Source organism: Palaemon carinicauda, chromosome 12 (assembly GCF_036898095.1).
Source record: "Palaemon carinicauda isolate YSFRI2023 chromosome 12, ASM3689809v2, whole genome shotgun sequence".
NCBI classification, from domain to species: domain Eukaryota; kingdom Metazoa; phylum Arthropoda; class Malacostraca; order Decapoda; family Palaemonidae; genus Palaemon; species Palaemon carinicauda.
This window is the reverse complement of record NC_090736.1, coordinates 150,661,867-150,681,667: the sequence shown is the minus strand read 5'-3', so window position 1 is coordinate 150,681,667 and position 19,801 is coordinate 150,661,867. Positions and strand designations below refer to the sequence as shown.

The window sequence follows — 19,801 nt, the reverse complement described above, 5'->3', positions numbered from 1 at the left end:
TTGTTGAACGTCCAGAACGTCAACAACCACCTCCGTGCGTCGCTTAACGTCAACATGCGGCTGGCAACCCACACTGGATCGCATCGGTGGAGGAACCCCCTCAACTGGTATACGTGAGAAGGTTACCTCAGCGTCAACAGGACGCACAACCGATCGCTTGGAAGGTTGTAGGCTAGGTACTGCACTCGCTGCTGGTACGGCAGCAACCTTCTCCGCATGAAAGTCCTGCATCAAAGACGTAAGCTTGGACTGCATGTCTTGCAGCAAAGCCCATTTAGGGTCTACGGGAGCAGGTGCGGCGACAGACGGTGTTAGTGCCTGAAGCGGTACCGCTTTGCCTCTCTTAGGCGGTGAGCAGTCATCAGATGACGGCAACGAGTCCGAACTGACCCAGTGGCTACAGCCGGGACGTTGGACTTGTCCTGAAGGGACCGATTTACGTTTTAAAGGTCGTGAGACCTTGGACCAAAGTTTCTTACGAGAAACACCTTCAGACGACGAGGTATAAATGGGCTCTCTCGTCTTACGTAGGTAGGGGCGATCTTGGGGAGATACGCCTGATACCATGGAGGGAACGTCTGTTCGCTGATTAAAGCCTCTCGAACCCATGCGTCGTGCGACATTGCTTCTCCCCTGGACTTGGGAGCTTGCAAGAGGTCCCGGACTAGGAGGACGACAGGCACGAACAGACGAACCCTCAAGCGCAACACTGTTCACAACACTATCACTTGGCACTTTAGCACTTCCCACTGCACTTTGGCACTTAAGCTCCTTAACATCCGCCATGAGCTGATTGCGGTCACTTGCAAGGGACTCAACTCTCTCCCCCAGGGCATGGATGGCACGCATCATGTCAGCCATCGAAGGTTCCTGAGTGCTAGGAGGGGGGTTAGGAACAACCACTACAGGGGAAGGAATAGGTTGTGGGGCATGAGGAGAGGAAACATCAATAGACCTAGAAGAACTTCTCCTAATTCTATCTCTCTCTAGCCTGCGTGTGTACTTTTCAAATTCGATAAAATCGAATTCCGAAAGGCCCACGCACTCCTCACACCGATCTTCCAATTGACAGGTTTTACCCCGACAATTGGAACAAACAGTGTGAGGGTCGATAGAAGCCTTCGGAAGACGCCTAGAACAGTCCCTAGCATTGCATTTTCTAAATTTGGGAACTTGTGAAGGGTCAGCCATTTTGAATTGGTCAAGGGAAAATTCCAAAAAACGATCTAAGTCATCAACAAAGAATCCGATACAAAAAAGAGTTCAAGGAATTGTTTGAAGAAAAACCCTGCACAGCGAAAGCTCAAAACCAGAATATAGTACTTCACCAATATGATGTGAAAAACTCCAGTTTAGCAACAGCGAGTAAAGTACGTCTTGTCGACACGTCGACAGAGAGAAAATTGAGTCTTTGTTTACATCGAGCTTGGTATCTGGTCGACAGATGGCGCTGTTGGGCACACCCGCAACTTGTATAGCGATCGCTGGCGAGTTTTTTCTGTACAGTTTGTCTGTCGAGCAACAGAGTTGCAGCTATATATTCACCGGCTAAGTTAAATATTTAAAAATAGACTTCTTCGACGCCTTCCCAAGCGTGAATTCTGAGGGTGGCGAACGTGGAGCAACGGGCACAAAAGAATCTGGTAACTCCTCGTTAAAACTTTCATGAGTTTCTTAAGATCCACTGAAGGATGAAAAGACTTAGAATCCTCTCCTTCTGATAACTCCTCAAATAATTCAACAGGGGAAAGGTGATCATCGATGTCTTCCTCTGACAAAGCCCTAACGGAAGTAGCGACATTGTGCTTATCAGGATACATTTCATTAAGGTCCTGACTTCTGGCGTCAAGAGACCCCAGATCATCGCGTCTGTCGCCTTATTGATCTAATGTTTGACGCTCGGTAAAACGCTTGCGATCAAAGCGATCGGAACTAAGGCGTTCTTGATCTCGACATCCGATTTGACTAGTGTCATCACGAAGTTCGAGGCTCTCATGCTTAATGTCATGCCTCACTTCTTGACTCCCAGCATCACGTAAAGTTGTTCGACACTCGATGTCACGTTTTGTTTGACGCTCGACGTCGCGTTCTGCTCGACGCTCGACGCCGTGTACCGCTTGACGCTCGACGTCACGTCTGGCTGCTTGCCGCTCGACGCCGTGTACCGCTTGACGCTCGACGTCACGTCTGGCTGCTTGCCGCTCGACGTCGGACGCTCGACATCACGTCTCGCTGGACATTCGACGTCACATCTTGCTGGACGCTCGACGTCACGTCTAGCTGGACGCTTGACATCATGTTTTGCTGGACGCTCGAGATCACGTCCTGCAGGACGTTCAACGTCACGGTTAGTATGACGCTCGGTGCCTCGCTCTGTTGGACGCTCGACGTCACATCTAGCTGGACGCTCGACGTCACGTTTTGCTGGACGCTCGAGATCACGTCCTGCAGGACATTCAACGTCACGTTTAGTAGGACGCTCGGCGCCTCGCTCTGTAGGACGCTTGACGTCACGTCTGACCGCTTGACGCTCAACGTCATGTCTGGCTCCTTGACGCCTGGCGTCACGTTTGGTTGCTTGACGTTCGGGGTCAAGGTTACGTCCGCTTTCCTTATGAAGAACAGTCTCACGAAATTTATCAGGGGACATGTAAAGACGTTCGTCGTCAAGAACCTCTCGACTAATAGCCTTAAGCCGCTTGGCGTCCAGAAGAGAAGCTTCCTGACGTTCAGGATCCAGGCATGCTACTCTTTTATTGTCCGTAGTTTGATAACTTTGCATGAACGAAGAGAGTCTCCGTTGCATCTCTTGTAGCATATTAAAATTCGTGTCAACTCGTTGTGATACAGGAGACGTCACGTCTATAACGAGTTCGCTACACGCCGCTCAAAGAACGCTCAGAGCGTCCAGAGGGCGATAACCAGTCTGACGGTGGAAGAGGAGCATGAACCGAGGTCATGCCCGGTTCAGAAAACTGACCAGCAACTGGAAGAGCTGGACGTTTCTTGACAGAATTCGATGTCCTTGAAGGATGTTCGGCAGGAGAGCTCTCTTCGGAAGAAGACTGCTCCAATGGCTACAACCAGGAGCTTGCGGTGTCATGGTAGGACGCTGGTCGACTTTGTCCATCTTCCTCTTAAGAAGTCTGGAAGCTTGACGCCAGCCCCTTAAAGGTACTGCGTCATCCGAGGACGATGAAACCACTTTTACCTCACTCCTATGGTGAGGGCGAACGTCCTGGGAAACGTCAACAGGCACGCTCGAGGGGACGTCTGCTCGGGAGCTAAAGCCTCTCGTCTCCTTTCGTCGTTCGACATTCCTTCTGCCAGGGGTTGAGGAGCTTGGAAGAGGTCTAAGACTGGGAGAACGACAGGCCCGAGCAGGCGCACCCTCCACTGCACTAAATAAATTCACTGCACTATTAGCACTGTCACATTTTAATTGCTTCACATCGGACATCAATTGCGTTCTGTCCGCAGCGAGCGATTCAACCCTCGTACCCAGAGCTTGAATGGCCACCATCATATCCTTTAGCGTAGGCTCATTAGCTGTAACAGTAGTGGGATCTGAAACTACCACTACAGGGGAAGGATTAGGTTAGGTGACACGGGAAGAGGAAAAGTCTCTGGAAGAACGAGAAGAACTTCATCTTAGCCTATCTCTCTCAAGTTTACGAGTATAGCGGTCAAACTCAAGCCACTCGCTCTCAGATAAAAGAATGCATTCGTCACAACCATCACCCAACTCACATACTTTACCTCTGCATTTAACGCAGAGAGAGTGGGGATCAATAGAGGCCGTAGCAAGCCGGGTCTTACACCCACTCACACACATTCTAAAAGTTAAAGGGGGGGTGGCCATTTTGAATATTTATAAGAGATCAACAAGCAAGGGTCAAAATATCAAAATCCAAAAGTAATTCAAGAATATCCAAAAGAAAATCCAAACAAGCGAGAGTCAAAACCAAATTATTGTACATCACCAAAGTAAACTGCAATAAATCAGGTAAATAGCGAGTAGAAATATCCAACGATGTCGCCGGTTGCGGCGGCAGGGAAAATCTGAAGAATCATGGAATGGTTCTAGGTACCTCGCTGGAGGGCGCGCAGGTGGTACACCTGGCTACCCAATCGGCAATTGGTGCGAGTTTTGAAATATCTGCCGTGATGTCAGGGACGTAAGCAATATATATAACTACCGGGAAGTTATAAGTTTAAAAATAAATTTTTTTTTATTTTTTGTAATATTTTTTTCATTTTTGTTAATTTTTTTTTTCCATTTCACATCATGCACTTTCTAAATTTCATCAATTTCTTCTACACTTCCACTTCATTTTTTCAAATCATTTTGACCTTTACCTTGGCTTACTAATGCCTCTTTGAAAAATAACGATCCAAGGAAGCTTGTTTCTGCCTACTTTTTAAAATGTTCCTGAAATGACTCAGGCAAATGTCATCAAACTGCGCAAGCAGACAACCTGTGTGAACCTTTTTGGGGTGTTTCTTTTCTATGAAATCTGCCACTTCATGATACAAAGATAGCATCTCCTTAACGTCTGTCGTTGTCATTGTCGTATCTGTGTCCTCCTCCTTCTTGCCGACAGTGAATTGGTCTACTCCTTCAGATCGTCTGTCATAAGCTCCTCTTGGTGCTCCTCAAGAAGCTCAATTATGTCGTCCTCATTGACTAACAGCCCCGTGGACCTCCTGAGCGAAACGATTTCCTCAACCTCAGATTGCGGAACAGGTTCAGGATCGTCAAAGGTTTCTGCTTCGCCTTCAGCTAGGCCTTCATCGAATACCTCGAAGTCTCGTGCGAAGACAGCATCAGGCCACAGCTTCTTCCACGAAGAGTTCAAGGTGCGCCTCAAAACCTCCTGCCAAACCTGATCGATGAGTCCGAGGTATATTACAATATCAAAATGCTCCTTCCAAAATTCACGAAGGGTGAGGTTTGTGCTGTTAATGATTTCGAAACATCTTTTGAAGAAGAGACGTTTCGTATAGAGCTTCTTGAAATTCGAAATCACTTGCTGGTCCATGGATTGAAGGAAAGGGGTGGTGTTAGGTGTAAGTTAAAGGAATATTCTAGGAGGATATCATCCTTGAGGCCAGGACGGTGAGCAGGAGCATCGTCCAACGCCAGCAAACATTTCAGAGGGAGGTGGTACTCTTCCAAATAATCATTAACAGTCAGACCGAAACAGAGGTCTACGTCCCCAGGCATTCGCATTAGCCCTCCACATCACCGGAAGCTTCTCCTTTAGCACTTTGTGGGACTTGAAGGTTCGAGGACTCTACAAACGATACACCAGTAGGGGCTTAACTTTACAATCCCCACTGGCATTGCCACAGAGTGCAAGGGTAAGCCTGTCCTTCATAGGTGTATGCCCAAGCAACTTCTTCTCTTCTGCCGTGATATAGGTCCAACGAGGCTTTTTTTCAAAAAGAGCTCAGTTTTGTCACAGTTAAACACTTGCTGGGGAATGCTGCCTTCCTAGCAAGTCAACTAGTCCAAATTCTTAATAAAGACTTCCGCCGCTTTAATGTTCGAGCTGGCAGCCTCCCCATGCGGCACCACCAAATGAACGCCAGTCTGCCTCCTGAATTTTTCAAATTACAATAGTGCTAGCTGCAATGTCCCTTCTCCTGCGTCATCTTTGTCCTGAGCAAGTACGAGATCACCGAAAATGGTGCTAGCCTTGTGGCAGATTACTATCTCGGTGAGTTTCCAGCGATTTCCTTGTCTTTAATCCAGAGGAGAAGAAATCTCTCCATCTCATGGACAGCTCCTCTTACTTGAAAAGACATTCACACCCTAAGAAGGTGATGCCGCTTTGATGGCTTCCTTCTGCTTAAAGATGGTGCCTATCGTCCACGGATTTTGGCCATACTCTTTAGCAATAACACTCAACTGCATTCCACCCTCATACTTCTTGATTATTATCACCAGCTTCGTCTCCATAGCAAGCATCCTCTTCTTCTTTCCTTAACATTAGTAACATTCTTGGGACCCATGGCTGAGTATTTTTTCGTAATAAGAGGCGAAGACATCTTCGTATGTCGTTTAATAAAATGAGTTCTTTGTATATAGTACAGAAACTTTCGCATCTAGAGGTTTCACTGTACTAGGTATGCAGTTAATTCTAACAGCCATACTCTCTCCATTATAAGGCACAATTAAACACTTTAAAATGTTTTATTCCAGCTGTGACCAGATTATGGAATGATCTTCCTAATCAGGCAATTTACCGGTGGAACTTTGGAAGTTCCAACTTTTTGTAAATTATCTTTTGTTGAGCAGGATGACGTATATTTAATTTTATAGTTCTTATATGACTGATCCATTTTTGCGTCATTGCTGACCTTAGGGTTTTTTTTATTCTTTGTTTATGTCTTACATCTAGTTTATTTGCTATTCCTTTATTTCCTTTCCTCACTGGGTTGTTTTCCTTGTTAGAGCCCTTGGGCTTGTGGTATTCTGTTTCTGCAACCTGGGTTGTAGCTTGGCTAGTAATTATAATACTGCAATCCCAACAAGAGTTACTGCTTGTACAGCAATCCCATGAATGACACACTTAGGATGGTGTAAAAGGTACCTTACAGTGTCCATTCAGCTTCAACTGTGTTACTTTCACCATCCTACGTTTTATCTATACCGTTTGAAGCCTCCTTACTTTTAGTCTCCCAATTTTTAAACATTATTCTTGTCTAATTTTCATGACTCATTTAGAAATAAAACTTTAAGGTGAGCTGTATGACTCTGCAAATGGGAATTGAGTGTTGTTACACAGATATCAATAATACAGTGCTAACAACTTGGTAAAAGGGTAGACTTGACTCAACTTTATATACTGTACTGTATAAAGATATGTATTTTTTTTTTTTTCAGATAGAAAAATAATCCATCAAAACATATGTAACCATTCTGTGAGCTTCCTTTATTTGTCTCTTTTTTTTCAGGTTCAAAATACCACATACTGTACCTTTTCAGTGTTTGCTGTAGAATATGATTGTAAGTAGTTCATTGACAGTGCCACCACAATATCCAAATCATTGCATTGACAGGTCCCTTTAACTATACAGTATGCAACAAAATTGAAGTTCTAATAGTGATTCTTGATTACAAATTTACTTTACAAAAACACAACCGGTCTTTGTCTTCTTCAATTGCAAAAAAAATGTTATTTTGATAATAAAATAAATTTTTGAATATACTTACCCGGTGATTATAATAGCTGCAGCTCTGCTGCTCGACAGAAAACTCTACGGAAAAAATCCGCCAGCGATCGCTATGCAGGTAGGGGGTGTACTTCAACAGCGCCATCTGTCGTCCAGATACCCAGTACTCATTGTAAACAAAGAACTCAATTTTCTCCTCGGTCCACTGCGTCTCTATTGGGGAGGAAGGGAGGGTCCTTTAATTTATAATCACCGGGTAAGTATATTCAAAAATTTATTTTATTATCAAAAAGGGATTTTGACGTAGGAAAAATCTATTTCTGGGCGAGGGACCTGTGCCGCCCAGTGAATAAGCTCCATTTAGCACTTATTCTTAGGTAATTTACTGCTAAATATACCAGAGAAAAAATGTAAAGGAGTGCTAGGTTAACTAGCTCGCTCACCTATTGGTGTCGGTATAAAATTGGGCGTATATTCCAGAGGTCCCGCACTATTTAGATTAATCCACGACAGAGAACCCCAATAGAGGAGAGCCGTTCAACCTCACTCGGTACTACTACAATGCATCCGCTCAGAACCCAACTCCTTAGCACCCAAAGTTTGGGGACTCCAAGGGAGAGGAGCTGGGAGGGTTCACTGGGCGGCACAGGTCCCTCGCCCAGAAATAGATTTTTCCTACGTCAAAATCCCTTTTCTGGGCTCGAACCTGTGCCGCCCAGTGAATCTATACAAGAGAAAAATGTCACCAAACTTGCAAAATAAAGGAAAAAACATAAGCGTAAGAGAAATACAGGATGCTTTAATCAGAGATGAGTACCAAAAAACAATTATAAGGGTATCTTAAATATGAACATAAATCCAATAAGGTAGGTATAATAATGCCGTGAGTGATAATATATACAGATACTCAGGAGCATAAAAATTTACAAATATAATAACAGTATTCAGGTGCGAGACCAACGAATACAATAGGGTATAAATGAGGCAGGTAAGAGGGAGAGATAAAGAGTCAAGGCATTAACCTGTGAGTTACTCGGGAGTAACTACGCTCCCTGCGGCTACTGTAGAAAATTTTAGGGCTTCCAAATGTTTAAGGTAGTGTTTCTTGAACACTGACGGTGATTTCCACCCTGTATACCTGGAAAGGTCTGTAAAATTCATGTGGTGAAAGAAGTTCACCGAGGTGGCAACCGCCCTGATATCAAGTGCAAGAGGAAAAGAGTCAGGGTTAGCTTGTTTAATAAAATACAAAATTTGTTGCCTGATCCCTTTAATAGTAATGGTACCGCCTTGTTCTCTAACGAATAGAGGCCCCGAGGAGTTAGAGGAGGTCCGGGATAGATAAGACCTAAGAGTAGTGACAGGGCACAGCGACGGATCTTGCGTGAGGGGAACAATTTTCCAGGAGGTCCATCTGTTTTGAGGGTCTTCATTCTTAGCCAAAAAGAATTTGTTAGGAGAAAGAAGGACCTCTCCTGAAGGCAGAAAGTCAATATGACCCGGGTCTCTCGACAAGGCTGCCAATTCAGAAATTCTTGCCCCGGAAGCCAAGCTCACTAGGAAAAGTGTTTTCCTGAGAAGGGGCATGTAATCACAAGAACTGTTAATGGTATCAGAAGCCAATTTGAGTACGTCATTAAGGAACCAGGTCACCGGGGTAGGACGAGTAACCGGTTTCAGTCTGGCACAAGCTTTCGGAATTGAAGCTAACAAAGAGTCGGTTAAGTCTATGTTAAAACCCACTAGGAAGATCTTTTTCAGAGCCGATTTAATAGTGGTGATAGTATTGGCTGCCAGACCTGATTCTAATAAAGATCTAAAGAAAGTGACTGTAAGGTTCAAGTTCATACAGTTCACGTCTGAGTCTATTAAAAATTTTGCCAACTTTTTAACTGCAGAGTCATACTGACGGATGGTGGAATCCCGTTTATCTGATTCTAGGAACAAGGTGTTTTGAGGATCAATATTGGCACCATGCATAGCCGCAAACTTCATAAAGTCCATAAAGTTAGGGCGCTCTGAATGTTTGAGAAAGCGTACACAACGCGTGTTTGTACTATCTGAGACAGAACCGGATTGGGTATCGGGTGAGGGTATAGTCTCAACTCCCGCAGGAGAGGATACCAGTTGCTCTTGGGCCAGTTGGGTGCGACCAAGGCTACTTGTCCCTTGAAGGATCTCAGTTTGTCTAGAACTTTCAGCAAAAGATTCACCGGGGGAAAGAGATAAATCTTTTCCCAGTTGTCCCAATTCTGTGACATGGCGTCTGTGGCGTAAGCCTGAGGGTCTAGATTGGGAGCCACATATACTCTCAATTTGTGGTTGGATTCCGTGGCGAAGAGGTCCACTTGGAGACCGGGAACCTGAGAGAGAATCCACCGAAATGACTTTAGATCGAGTGACCATTCCGATTCTAGAGGGGAGGTCCGGGACAGGGCGTCTGCCACTACATTCCGGACTCCCGCCAGGTGGACAGCTGAAAGATGCCAACGGTTCGAGGCTGCTAGGGAGAATATGGCTATTAGAACATGGTTCAGAGGCCCTGACTTTGACCCGCCTCTGTTGAGGCAGCGGACCACCACTTCGCTGTCGAGGACCAGACGAAGGTGTTGTTTCTTGGGAAGAGCGAGACGTTTCAGGGTTAGAAGAACTGCCATGGCCTCTAGCACATTGATGTGAAAATGGCGGAACAAGGGAGTCCAAAGACCTTGAACTTTCTTGAGCTGAGAATAGCCGCCCCAACCTGATAGGGATGCGTCTGTGTGAATGATTAATTCCGGGGGCGGAAATCGAAGGGGAACTGACTTTGACAGACTGTTTGCTCTTGTCCAAGGAAGAAGTCTTTCCCGTAGAATGGGAGGAAGGCGGACTTTCCTGTCCCGGAGCTTCCGGTTCGCCCTCGAACGCCAGACACGATTGATATCTTTCAATTTTGCCTTCAGAAGAAGATCCGTCACTGAGGCAAACTGAAGGGAACCCAGAATCTTCTCTTGAAGCCGTCTGGAACTTACTTTGTCTTTGAGAAAGCGTTTGGTGTTTCTTGCAATCTCTAACCTCTTGGGTCTGGGAAGACACAGAGTATGAGATATAAGATCCCATTGCAGGCCGAGCCATTGGAACTTCGATTTTGGAAGAAGACGGGACTTCTTGAAGTTGATCTGGAAGCCTAGAGATTGAAGATAATGGATGACTTTGTGAGTGGCTTTTAGGCAATTTTGGGAGGTGTCTGACCAAATGAGCCAGTCGTCCAGATAGGCTACTACTTGAATCCCTTGATTCCTGAGTTCCTGAACAGCGACTTCTGCTAGCTTTGTGAAGATCCTTGGGGCAATGTTGAGCCCGAAAGGCATCACCTTGAAGGAGTAACTTTTGTCCCCTAAGCGAAAGCCTAGGTACGGACGGAAGTGTCTCGCTATCGGGACGTGATAGTAGGCGTCTGTAAGATCGATAGAGGTGGTGACGGCCCCACGGGGAAGTAAGGTCCGCACCTGCGAGACGGTAAGCATTCGAAACTTGTCGCATTGAATGGACAAGTTGAGAAGGGATAGATCTAGAATCACTCTTCTCTTGTCTGAATCCTTCTTCGGAACACTGAACAGCCGACCTTGAAACTTCAGATGTTTCGTTTCTTGTATGGCATTCTTTTGTAAAAGTTCCTGGACAAATTCGACCAGGTCCGGAGTGGAATGTTGACGAAATTTGTTCGGAGGAGGAGGTCCTTGAATCCAACTCCACCCTAGTCCCTTGGAGATGATACTGAACGCCCAGGGACTGAACCTCCATTTGTTGCGGAAGGCATAGAGCCTCCCCCCTACCTGCTGCACCTCAGTATTGGTTTGAGGAGTTGCCTCCACGTCCGCCTCGGAAGTTCTTTCCTCTGCGAAAGGCTCTTCCCCTGCCTTTGTTCTGGTTAGAGCCACGGTGGTAGCCTCTACCTCTACCATAACTCTGGGAAGAGCTATGAGCCTCGTAGGACTGGTTAAAGGCAGGGGAAGTGGCGGAGGCACCAGAAAGCTGGCTCTTAGGTAGCAGAACGGTGACATAGTCATCCGAAGGAGCCCGAGAGGTGGAAGGCTGTGCAGGGGCAACAGAAGATGGAGGAAGAGGCAGCCGGAAGTTGGATGAAGCACTCTGTTGTTGCCTGAACTGGGTGGAGGTATATGGTCTAAGCTTCTTCCTACCCCGGGCTTGATAATTTGCGGGGTCATACTTGCGTTTAGGGGTCAAACCCCAACGGGCTTTAAGGCTCTGATTAACCCTAGTGGCCTCCGCCAAGACTTCCTCTACGAGATCCTCGGGGAAGAGATTTGAACCCCAACAGGAGGACCGGATGAGTTTATTAGGTTCATGCCTAATCGTCGCCTCAGCTAGAACATGCTTGCGACATCTGCGTTTAGCAGTAGCAAAGTCATATAAGTCATAATATAACGACTGTAGCGTAGCCTTGTTGAGAGACTTAAAAATACTCTCCGTATCGTAAGTCAAGGCTATCGACTCCGTGGATGTGGCCAGGTTTAGAGTACGGCCAACACGTAGGCGGGAATCATATTCCTGTTTAATGAGAGATTCCGGGAGACGGGGAAGCTTCTCACTAAACAAGACTGAGGCACAGTCTGCTGCAAGCTTGCCGGAGGTAAAGGTGGTATGGACGTTGTCCCAACACTCAATACCTGAGGGAAGAAGGAGGGAGATTGGATCCACCTCTCGGATGGGAGGCAAGGGCTTCTCCTCCAGAGCATATTGAAAGGCAAGCTCTGCCACCTTATTGACGCATGGAGTCAAGGTGTTCTTGTCCATTAAGAACATCGTAAAGGAGCTTTTATGAGGCGTCAGCATGGTGTTAGTGCAGCCGATGTCATTCAAAAATCTGGCCCAAACAGATTGGGCTTGCTCCTTCGGGAAGATGACCGTCTCTTTGGGGACCTTGTCTAATCGGACTAAAGCTTCCTCGGTAAGTCTGGCATAACCATGAAATGGAAATGCCAGACCCGGAGGAAAGAATTCAAAGTCCTCTAGAGGGCGAGTGCCAAGGCCCTCCAGAGTCAACATTCCGTCTGAGAACGGGGAATGAAGAGCCATCCGCCAGGGGTTGTTCTTGGCAAACGGCGGGAGCTTAGAGGCATCCGGTATGAGAGAGCTTTGGACTCTCTCCGGAGCTCCTTGCTCTAAAGCCCCAATTCTCTGACCGAAGTTAGAGAACATCGTGTCCATCCTCGACTGCATCTCCGAAACCAACTTTTCCTGCATCTCCGACACGATGCGAAGCATAGCTGATTCGGAAAGGCCCGGGCTAGCAGCAGGAGGGGCGGAAGGAACTCCCGGGTCGTGAGACTTAGAGGAGGAACCAGAGGTCTTTGAAGACGGGTTTGTACCAGGTTTAGAGCCATGAGAAGTCTTGTGAGGCTTGCGAGCTTTGGGTAAGGTCCTTGAAGTAGACTTATCCTTAGGGGGAACCGGGTATGAACGTTGAGACGAATCACGGTCCCCAGAAAATCCAAGAAAGGAAGAGCGATCAGAAGAAGAAGAAAGAGCGGGGCTGAGGATAGGAATCTCAGCGCCGGACACACCTGCCTCACTTACCACCCTACCTGTATCCGGCTCGTCTAGCAACATTGGTTCGACGTCCAGGTTCATGGAGGCAACATTGTCCTCCAGACCTCCGGGGGCGTCCGATGGATCTTGCTCTGGGTCGATGAGACCCGTTATAGTGGCATCAATGTGGGCAATGATGGGAGCTGCCACATGCCTAGCCACAGCAGCTGAAGACTTGGCGTTGGGGTAAACCATGGTGCAGTAGTCCTCAGATAGGACGTACGGCCGCTTAGACTTTACATTCCGGGCAAAACCACCAACCCACACCTTCAGTGTGGCCCGAGCCGCAGACTTTTGCTCCGGGGATGCCTGAAATAATAGTGGGAATTATAAAAGGGAAACTCCCAATGATCCTTCAAGACCATAGATATCTTACTAATAGTAAATAAAATAAGAAGGCAATATAGCCAACGGGACTCACCGAGTCAGAACCAAGGGTAGTGATGAGGTCGAAGCAAATCACACAGTTATCCGGGTGCCATACCACAACGTCTTCCAGTTGAACCCCACAAGGGGCGTGAGATCGGCAGACGGAGTGGCCACAAGGCTGGTGCAGAACAGCTGCACAGGCCGGCGTCAGACAATGCACCATCTGTAAAAAGAATAGTATATGAGAAACTGAAATTCTCTTAATTAGGGGCGGGTCTGGAGGACCCGGGCCTAACATAGGTCTAACACAAGATTAGAGCCTAACTACTATTCTATAAGTGGCCTAACATAGGTCTAACACAAGAATAGAGTTTAACTATACTATTCTTTTAAGTAGGGCCTAAAATAGGTCTAACACAAGATTAGACTGTAAAAAATAAAATAAAATTTTTTTTTTTTTTTTTTTTTTTTTTTTTTTTAGGGGCGGGTCCGGAGGACCCGGGCCTAACATAGGTCTAACGCAAGGTTAGAGCTTAACTATAATATTCTTACATAGGGGCGGGACCGGGGGTCCCGGGCCTAAACATAAGTCTAACTTGAAACTAAAGTATAGCCATCCATTCCGGTCAAGCCGGGAGCATAAAAAAGGATGCAAAAACAAGGAATTAAGACACATAGTGTCTGATTTCCCGGGGTGGGGTAGACCCCGAGCCGGGAAATAAAGGTATATTCAATACCAATTCCTTTAGGGACTCCGGGGTAGTGATCTGTCATATATAATCATCATAGGAAATGTTATAAAATAATAGGGGGGCGGAACTGTAACTAAGAACTGCCAATCGAACCCGGAGGGTTTCGTATAACATAAGCCAGAATGAAAAGTGAATATAAAATAGGGTACACCGGGATCCAACTCTGTAGACCGGTGGCCAACCAGACTAGACAGAGACTAAACCGCCGGGCCACCCGGAGGACAAAGTCCATAAACACTTAACTACCCCCTCTAAAAGGAGGGAAGGCAACGGTCCCTTAGTGGAGGGGGGGGGGAAGCCTAGCCTCCCACCTAGCTAGAGGGGGAGCGTGGGGGAGGATCACGTGATACGAGGCAGCAGGGCTACCAACTGACGATCCCCAATCAGACAGATCAAACGGAGTAATGGCACAAATATTCATTATAATAATAATAATAGCGTTAAATATATGAATAAACACATTGAAAATTTTTGGGCAAGGCATGCAACATAAATAATTAAATCACAAAAGACACACCTGATGGCTAAAATAACATTGCCGCCTTAGCACGGTCGGCAGCCATAGCGATACGTAAATGATATCGGCCCAAAATTTGAACCACGAGGATTCTAAACGCTAAATAATGAATATTCACAATAACAAATAATATTTGATAAAAAAAAAAAAAAAAATAATACACATAGTAACACCGCAAGTGAAAATTAAAAGCTCTCAAAAACAGGAGTACCAACTGTAGTGAAATCAAGCAAGATCGGTATGAACGAAGAGAATAAACTCCTATAATATAAATATTAAACGATCTAGGTTGCTCAAAACACAGTAAAATCCAGCTTGGTACTTAACTTAGACGGTGTCTCCTGGGAAACCGACGAAGAAGCCATAATTCACTAGAAAATATCCAAAAGCGAGAGCACCAGAAAAAAAAAGCGGGTTACTTTGAACGTTGTGCTAAAAGGAGTTGGGTTCTGAGCGGATGCATTGTAGTAGTACCGAGTGAGGTTGAACGGCTCTCCTCTATTGGGGTTCTCTGTCGTGGATTAATCTAAATAGTGCGGGACCTCTGGAATATACGCCCAATTTTATACCGACACCAATAGGTGAGCGAGCTAGTTAACCTAGCACTCCTTTACATTTTTTCTCTGGTATATTTAGCAGTAAATTACCTAAGAATAAGTGCTAAATGGAGCTTATTCACTGGGCGGCACAGGTTCGAGCCCAGAAATAACATTTTTCAATATTTAACTTAGCCGGTGATTATAATAGCTGATTCACACCCAGGGGGGTGGGTAGAGACCAGCAATATATGTTTACATTATTATGAGCTAAGGATTTTTTATTTCATTTTAGAAGTTATCAAAATAACAAAAATAAAATAAATAGGTACCTGGTAAGGAAGTCGACTTGAACAATTACTCTGCCTTTTTAAGTACGTCTTCCTTACGGAGCCTCGCGATCCTCTTAGGATGCTGAGCGACCCCTAGGATCTGAAGTATGAAGGGTTGCAACCCATACCACAGGACCTCATCAAAACCTCTAATCTAGGCGCTTCTCAAGAAAAGAATTTGACCACCCGCCAAATCAACCAGGATGCGAAAGGCTTCTTAGCCTTCCGGACAACCCAAAAACAACAATAAAAAACATTTCAAGAGAAAGATTAAAAAGGTTATGGAATTAGGGGATTGTAGTGGTTGAGCCCTCACCCACTACTGCACTCGCTGCTACGAATGGTCCCAGAGTGTAGCAGTTCTCGTAAAGAGACTGGACATCCTTAAGATAAAAAGACGCGAACACTGACTTGCTTCTCCAATAGGTTGCGTCCATTATACTCTGCAGAGATCTATTTTGTTTAAAGGCCACTGAAGTTGCGACAGCTCTAACTTCATGTGTCCTTACCTTCAGCAAAGCTTGGTCTTCCTCACTCAGATGTGAATGAGCTTCTCGTATTAACAGTCTGATAAAATAGGATAAAGCATTCTTTGACATAGGCAAAGATGGTTTCTTAACTGAACACCATAAAGCTTCTGACTGTCCTCGTAAAGGTTTAGTTCGTCTTAGATAGAACTTAAGAGCTCTCACAGGGCATAAGACTCTTTCTAGTTCATTTCCAACCATATTCGATAGGCTTGGAATATCGAACGATTTCGGCCAAGGACGAGAAGGTAGCTCGTTTTTGGCTAGAAAACCAAGTTGTAGAGAACATGTAGCCGTTTCAGATGAAAATCCGATGTTCCTGCTGAAGGCGTGAATCTCACTGACTCTTTTAGCTGTGGCTAAGCAAACCAGGAAAAGAGTCTTTAAGGTGAGATCTTTAAATGAGGCTGATTGAAGCGGCTCGAACCTTTCTGACATGAGGAATTTTAGTACCACGTCTAAATTCCAACCAGGTGTAGCCAAACGACGCTCCTTCGTGGTCTCAAAAGACTTAAGGAGGTCCTGTAGATCTTTATTGTTGGAAAGATCTAAGCCTCTGTGACGGAAGACTGATGCCAACATGCTTCTGTAACCCTTGATAGTGGGAGCTGAAAGAGATCGTTCTTTCCTCAGGTATAAAAGGAAGTCAGCTATTTGAGTTACAGAGGTACTGGTCGAGGATACAGATACTGACTTGCACCAGTTTCGGAAGACTTCCCACTTCGATTGGTAGACTCTAAGGGTGGATGTCCTCCTTGCTCTAGCAATCGCCCTGGCTGCCTCCTTCGAAAAGCCTCTAGCTCTCGAGAGTCTTTCGATAGTCTGAAGGCAGTCAGACGAAGAGCGTGGAGGCCTTGGTGTACCTTCTTTACATGTGGCTGACGTAGAAGGTCCACCCTTAGAGGAAGCGTTCTGGGAACGTCCACTAGCCATCAAAGTACCTCGGTGAACCATTCTCTCGCGGGCCAGAGGGGAGCAACTAACGTCAACCTTGTCCCTTCGTGAGAGGCGAACTTCTGCAGTACCTTGTTGACAATCTTGAACGGGGGGAATGCATATAGGTCTAGATGTGACCAATCTAGGAGAAAGGCATCTATATGTATTGCTGCTGGGTCCGGGATTGGTGAGCAATATATTGGGAGCCTCTTGGTCATCGAGGTTGCGAAGAGATCTATGGTTGGCTGGCCCCATGTGGCCCAAAGTCTCTTGCACACATCCTTGTGTAGGGTCCATTCTGTTGGAATGATTTGTCCCTTTCGACTGAGGCAATCTGCCATGACATTCAGGTTGCCTTGGATGAACCTCGTTACTAGCGAAATGATTTGACCTTTTGACCAGGTGAGGAGGTCCCTTGCGATCTCGTACAACGTCATAGAGTGGGTCCCTCCTTGCTTGGAGATGTACGCCAAAGCCGTGGTGTTGTCCGGGTTCACCTCCACCACTTTGCCTTGAAGGAGAGACTTGAAGCTTTTCAAGGCCAGATGAACTGCCAGTAGCTCCTTGCAGTTGATATGCATTGTCCTTTGACTCGAGTTCCAAGTTCCCGAGCATTCCCGACCGTCTAATGTCGCGCCCCAGCCTGTGTCCGATGCGTCCGAGAAGAGAACGTGGTTGGGAGTCTGAACAGCCAGGGGCAGACCCTCTCTGAGGCTGATACTGTCCTTCCACCAAGTCAGGCAAGACTTCATCTTCTCGGAAATGGGGATCGAGACCGCTTCTAGCGTCTTGTCCTTTTTCCAGTAAACAGCTAGGTGATATTGAAGAGGACGGAGGTGTAGTCTTCCTAACGATACGAACTGTTCCAGGGATGATAGTGTCCCTATCAGACTCATCCACTGCCTGACTGAACATCGTTCCTTCTTCAGCATGTTCTGGATGCATAACTGGGCTTGGCTTGTTCTGGGGGCCGACGGAAAAGCCCGAAAAGCTAGACTGTGAATCTCCATCCCTAAATACACAATAGTTTGGGATGGGACCACTTGAGACTTTTCCATATTGACAAGGAGACCCAATTCCTTGGTCAGATCTAGAGTCCACTTTAGATCCTTCAGACAGCGACGACTGGAAGAAGCTCTTAGAAGCCAGTCGTCCAAATAGAGGGAGGCTCGGATGGCCGCTAAATGAAGGAATTTGACTACATTCCTCATCAGCCTCGTAAACACAAGAGGAGCTGTGCTTAGGCCAAAGCACAGGGCTTGAAATTGGTAGACAACCTTTTCGTAAACAAATCTCAGAAAAGGTTGGGAGTCTGGGTGGATGGGGACGTGGAAGTAGGCGTCCCTTAGGTCTAAAGAGACCATCCAGTCTTCCCTTCTGACCGCTGCTAGAACGGACTTTGTGATCTCCATGGAGAACGTCTGCTTTGTGACAAAGACATTCAGCGCACTGACGTCTAGCACCGGCCTCCACCCTCCTGTCTTCTTTGCCACTAAGAAGAGACGGTTGTAGAAGCCCGGGGTTTGATGGTCCAGGACTTTGACTACCGCTCCCTTTTCTAGTTAGAGAGACACCTCCTGTTTCAATGCTCGTCTCTTGTCTTCCTCTCTGTACCTGGGAGAGAGATCGATGGGAGACGTTGCTAGAGGGGGTTTTCGTACAAACGGGATCTTGTACCCCTCTCTGAGCAACTTCACAGATTGTGCATCTGCGCCTCTCTTCTCCCAGGTTTGCCAGAAGTTCTTGAGTCTGGCTCCCACTGCTGTCTGAAGAAGCTGGCAGTCAGACTCTGCCTTTAAAGGACTTGGTTCCTTTCTTCTTTCCACGTCTCCCTTCGGCACGAGCACCTCCTCTGCTGGAGGCTCTGCCACGAAAGGGCGGAATAAATCGGGACGCTGGAGTGTCCATCCTTGGTCTAGCTGACAAGGTAGGCAAAGGGGTGGCTTTGCGAGCAGAGGATGCAACCAGGTCATGTGTCCTTCTGTATCAAAGAAGCAGCAATCTCCTTAATCAAGTCCTCTGGAAAGAGGCACTTAGAAAGAGGAGCAAACAGAAGTTCGGATCTTTGACAAGGAGTCACTCCAGCTGACAGGAAAGAGCAAAGGTTCTCACGCTTCTTGAGGACTCCGGATACGAACGATGCAGCAAGCTCATTAGACCCGTCACGTATGGCCTTGTACATGCAGGACATGATGAGCAAGGAAGTTTCCTTCTCTGTCGGAGAGATCTTCCTGCTTAAAGCTCCCAGACACCAGTCTAAAAAGTTGAAGACCTCAAAGGCTCTAAATATCCCTTTCAAAAGGTGGTCTAGGTCCGAAGATGACCAACATATTTTCGAGCGTCTCATGGCTAGCCTGCGGGGAGAGTCTACAAGACTTGAGAAGTCGCCCTGGGCAGAGGCAGGAACTCTCAAGCCGAGAACTTCTCCCGTGGCATACCAGACGCTCGATCTAGAAGAGAGTCTAGCAGGGGGAAACGTAAAGGCTGTCTTCCCTAGACTCTTTTTGGACTGCATCCATTCTCCTATCACTCGTAAAGCTCTCTTGGACGAGCGTGCGAGGACGAGTCTAGTAAAGGCAGGCGAGGATGACGGCATACCTAAAACAAACTCTGACGGAGGAGAGCGCGGAGCCACAGACACAAACTGGTCCGGAAACATCTCTTTGAACAGAGCTAAAACCTTTCTAAAGTCCAAAGAGGGTTGCGTGGACTTAGGCTCGTCAAGATCCGAATGTGGTTCATCAACGTGAGCAGCACCATCATCATCCGAAAGTCCATCATCCGAGTATTGAGGAGGAAGCGGCAATGGAGTAGGTAACGGCTGGATAGCTGAGTCCGGTCGCACGGGTGCATGCGTGACTGAGCCGGACGCAACGTCATGGAACTGTTGCCCAGTCTGTGAGCTGGCAACAACCATAGCAGCGCGGGGACGCACAGCGTCTACTCCAGACTGTCCAGCCTGATGTGGGTGAGCAGTGGCAACCACACTGGGTTGCGGAGGTTGACGCACCGCGTCAAAACAAAACAACTCTGACAGTTGTTGTACCTCGCGAGCGTC

The 19,801-nt window shown here is 46.6% G+C and overlaps 1 protein-coding gene across 1 annotated transcript; it reads right to left on the bottom strand.

The window, feature by feature from the left end:
* Positions 1-2,011: 2,011 nt before the first annotated feature.
* On the bottom strand, positions 2,012-2,818 carry LOC137651133 (octapeptide-repeat protein T2-like). The gene has a single exon (XM_068384270.1). The coding sequence runs from the start codon at positions 2,816-2,818 to the stop codon at positions 2,012-2,014; it is 807 nt and encodes a 268-aa protein (XP_068240371.1).
* Positions 2,819-19,801: the final 16,983 nt, after the last annotated feature.

Excerpts from the sequence above, each read along its gene's own strand:
- LOC137651133 (XM_068384270.1), bottom strand. The coding sequence starts at position 2,818 with ATGCTACAAGAGATGCAACGGAGACTCTCTTCGTTCATGCAAAGTTAT.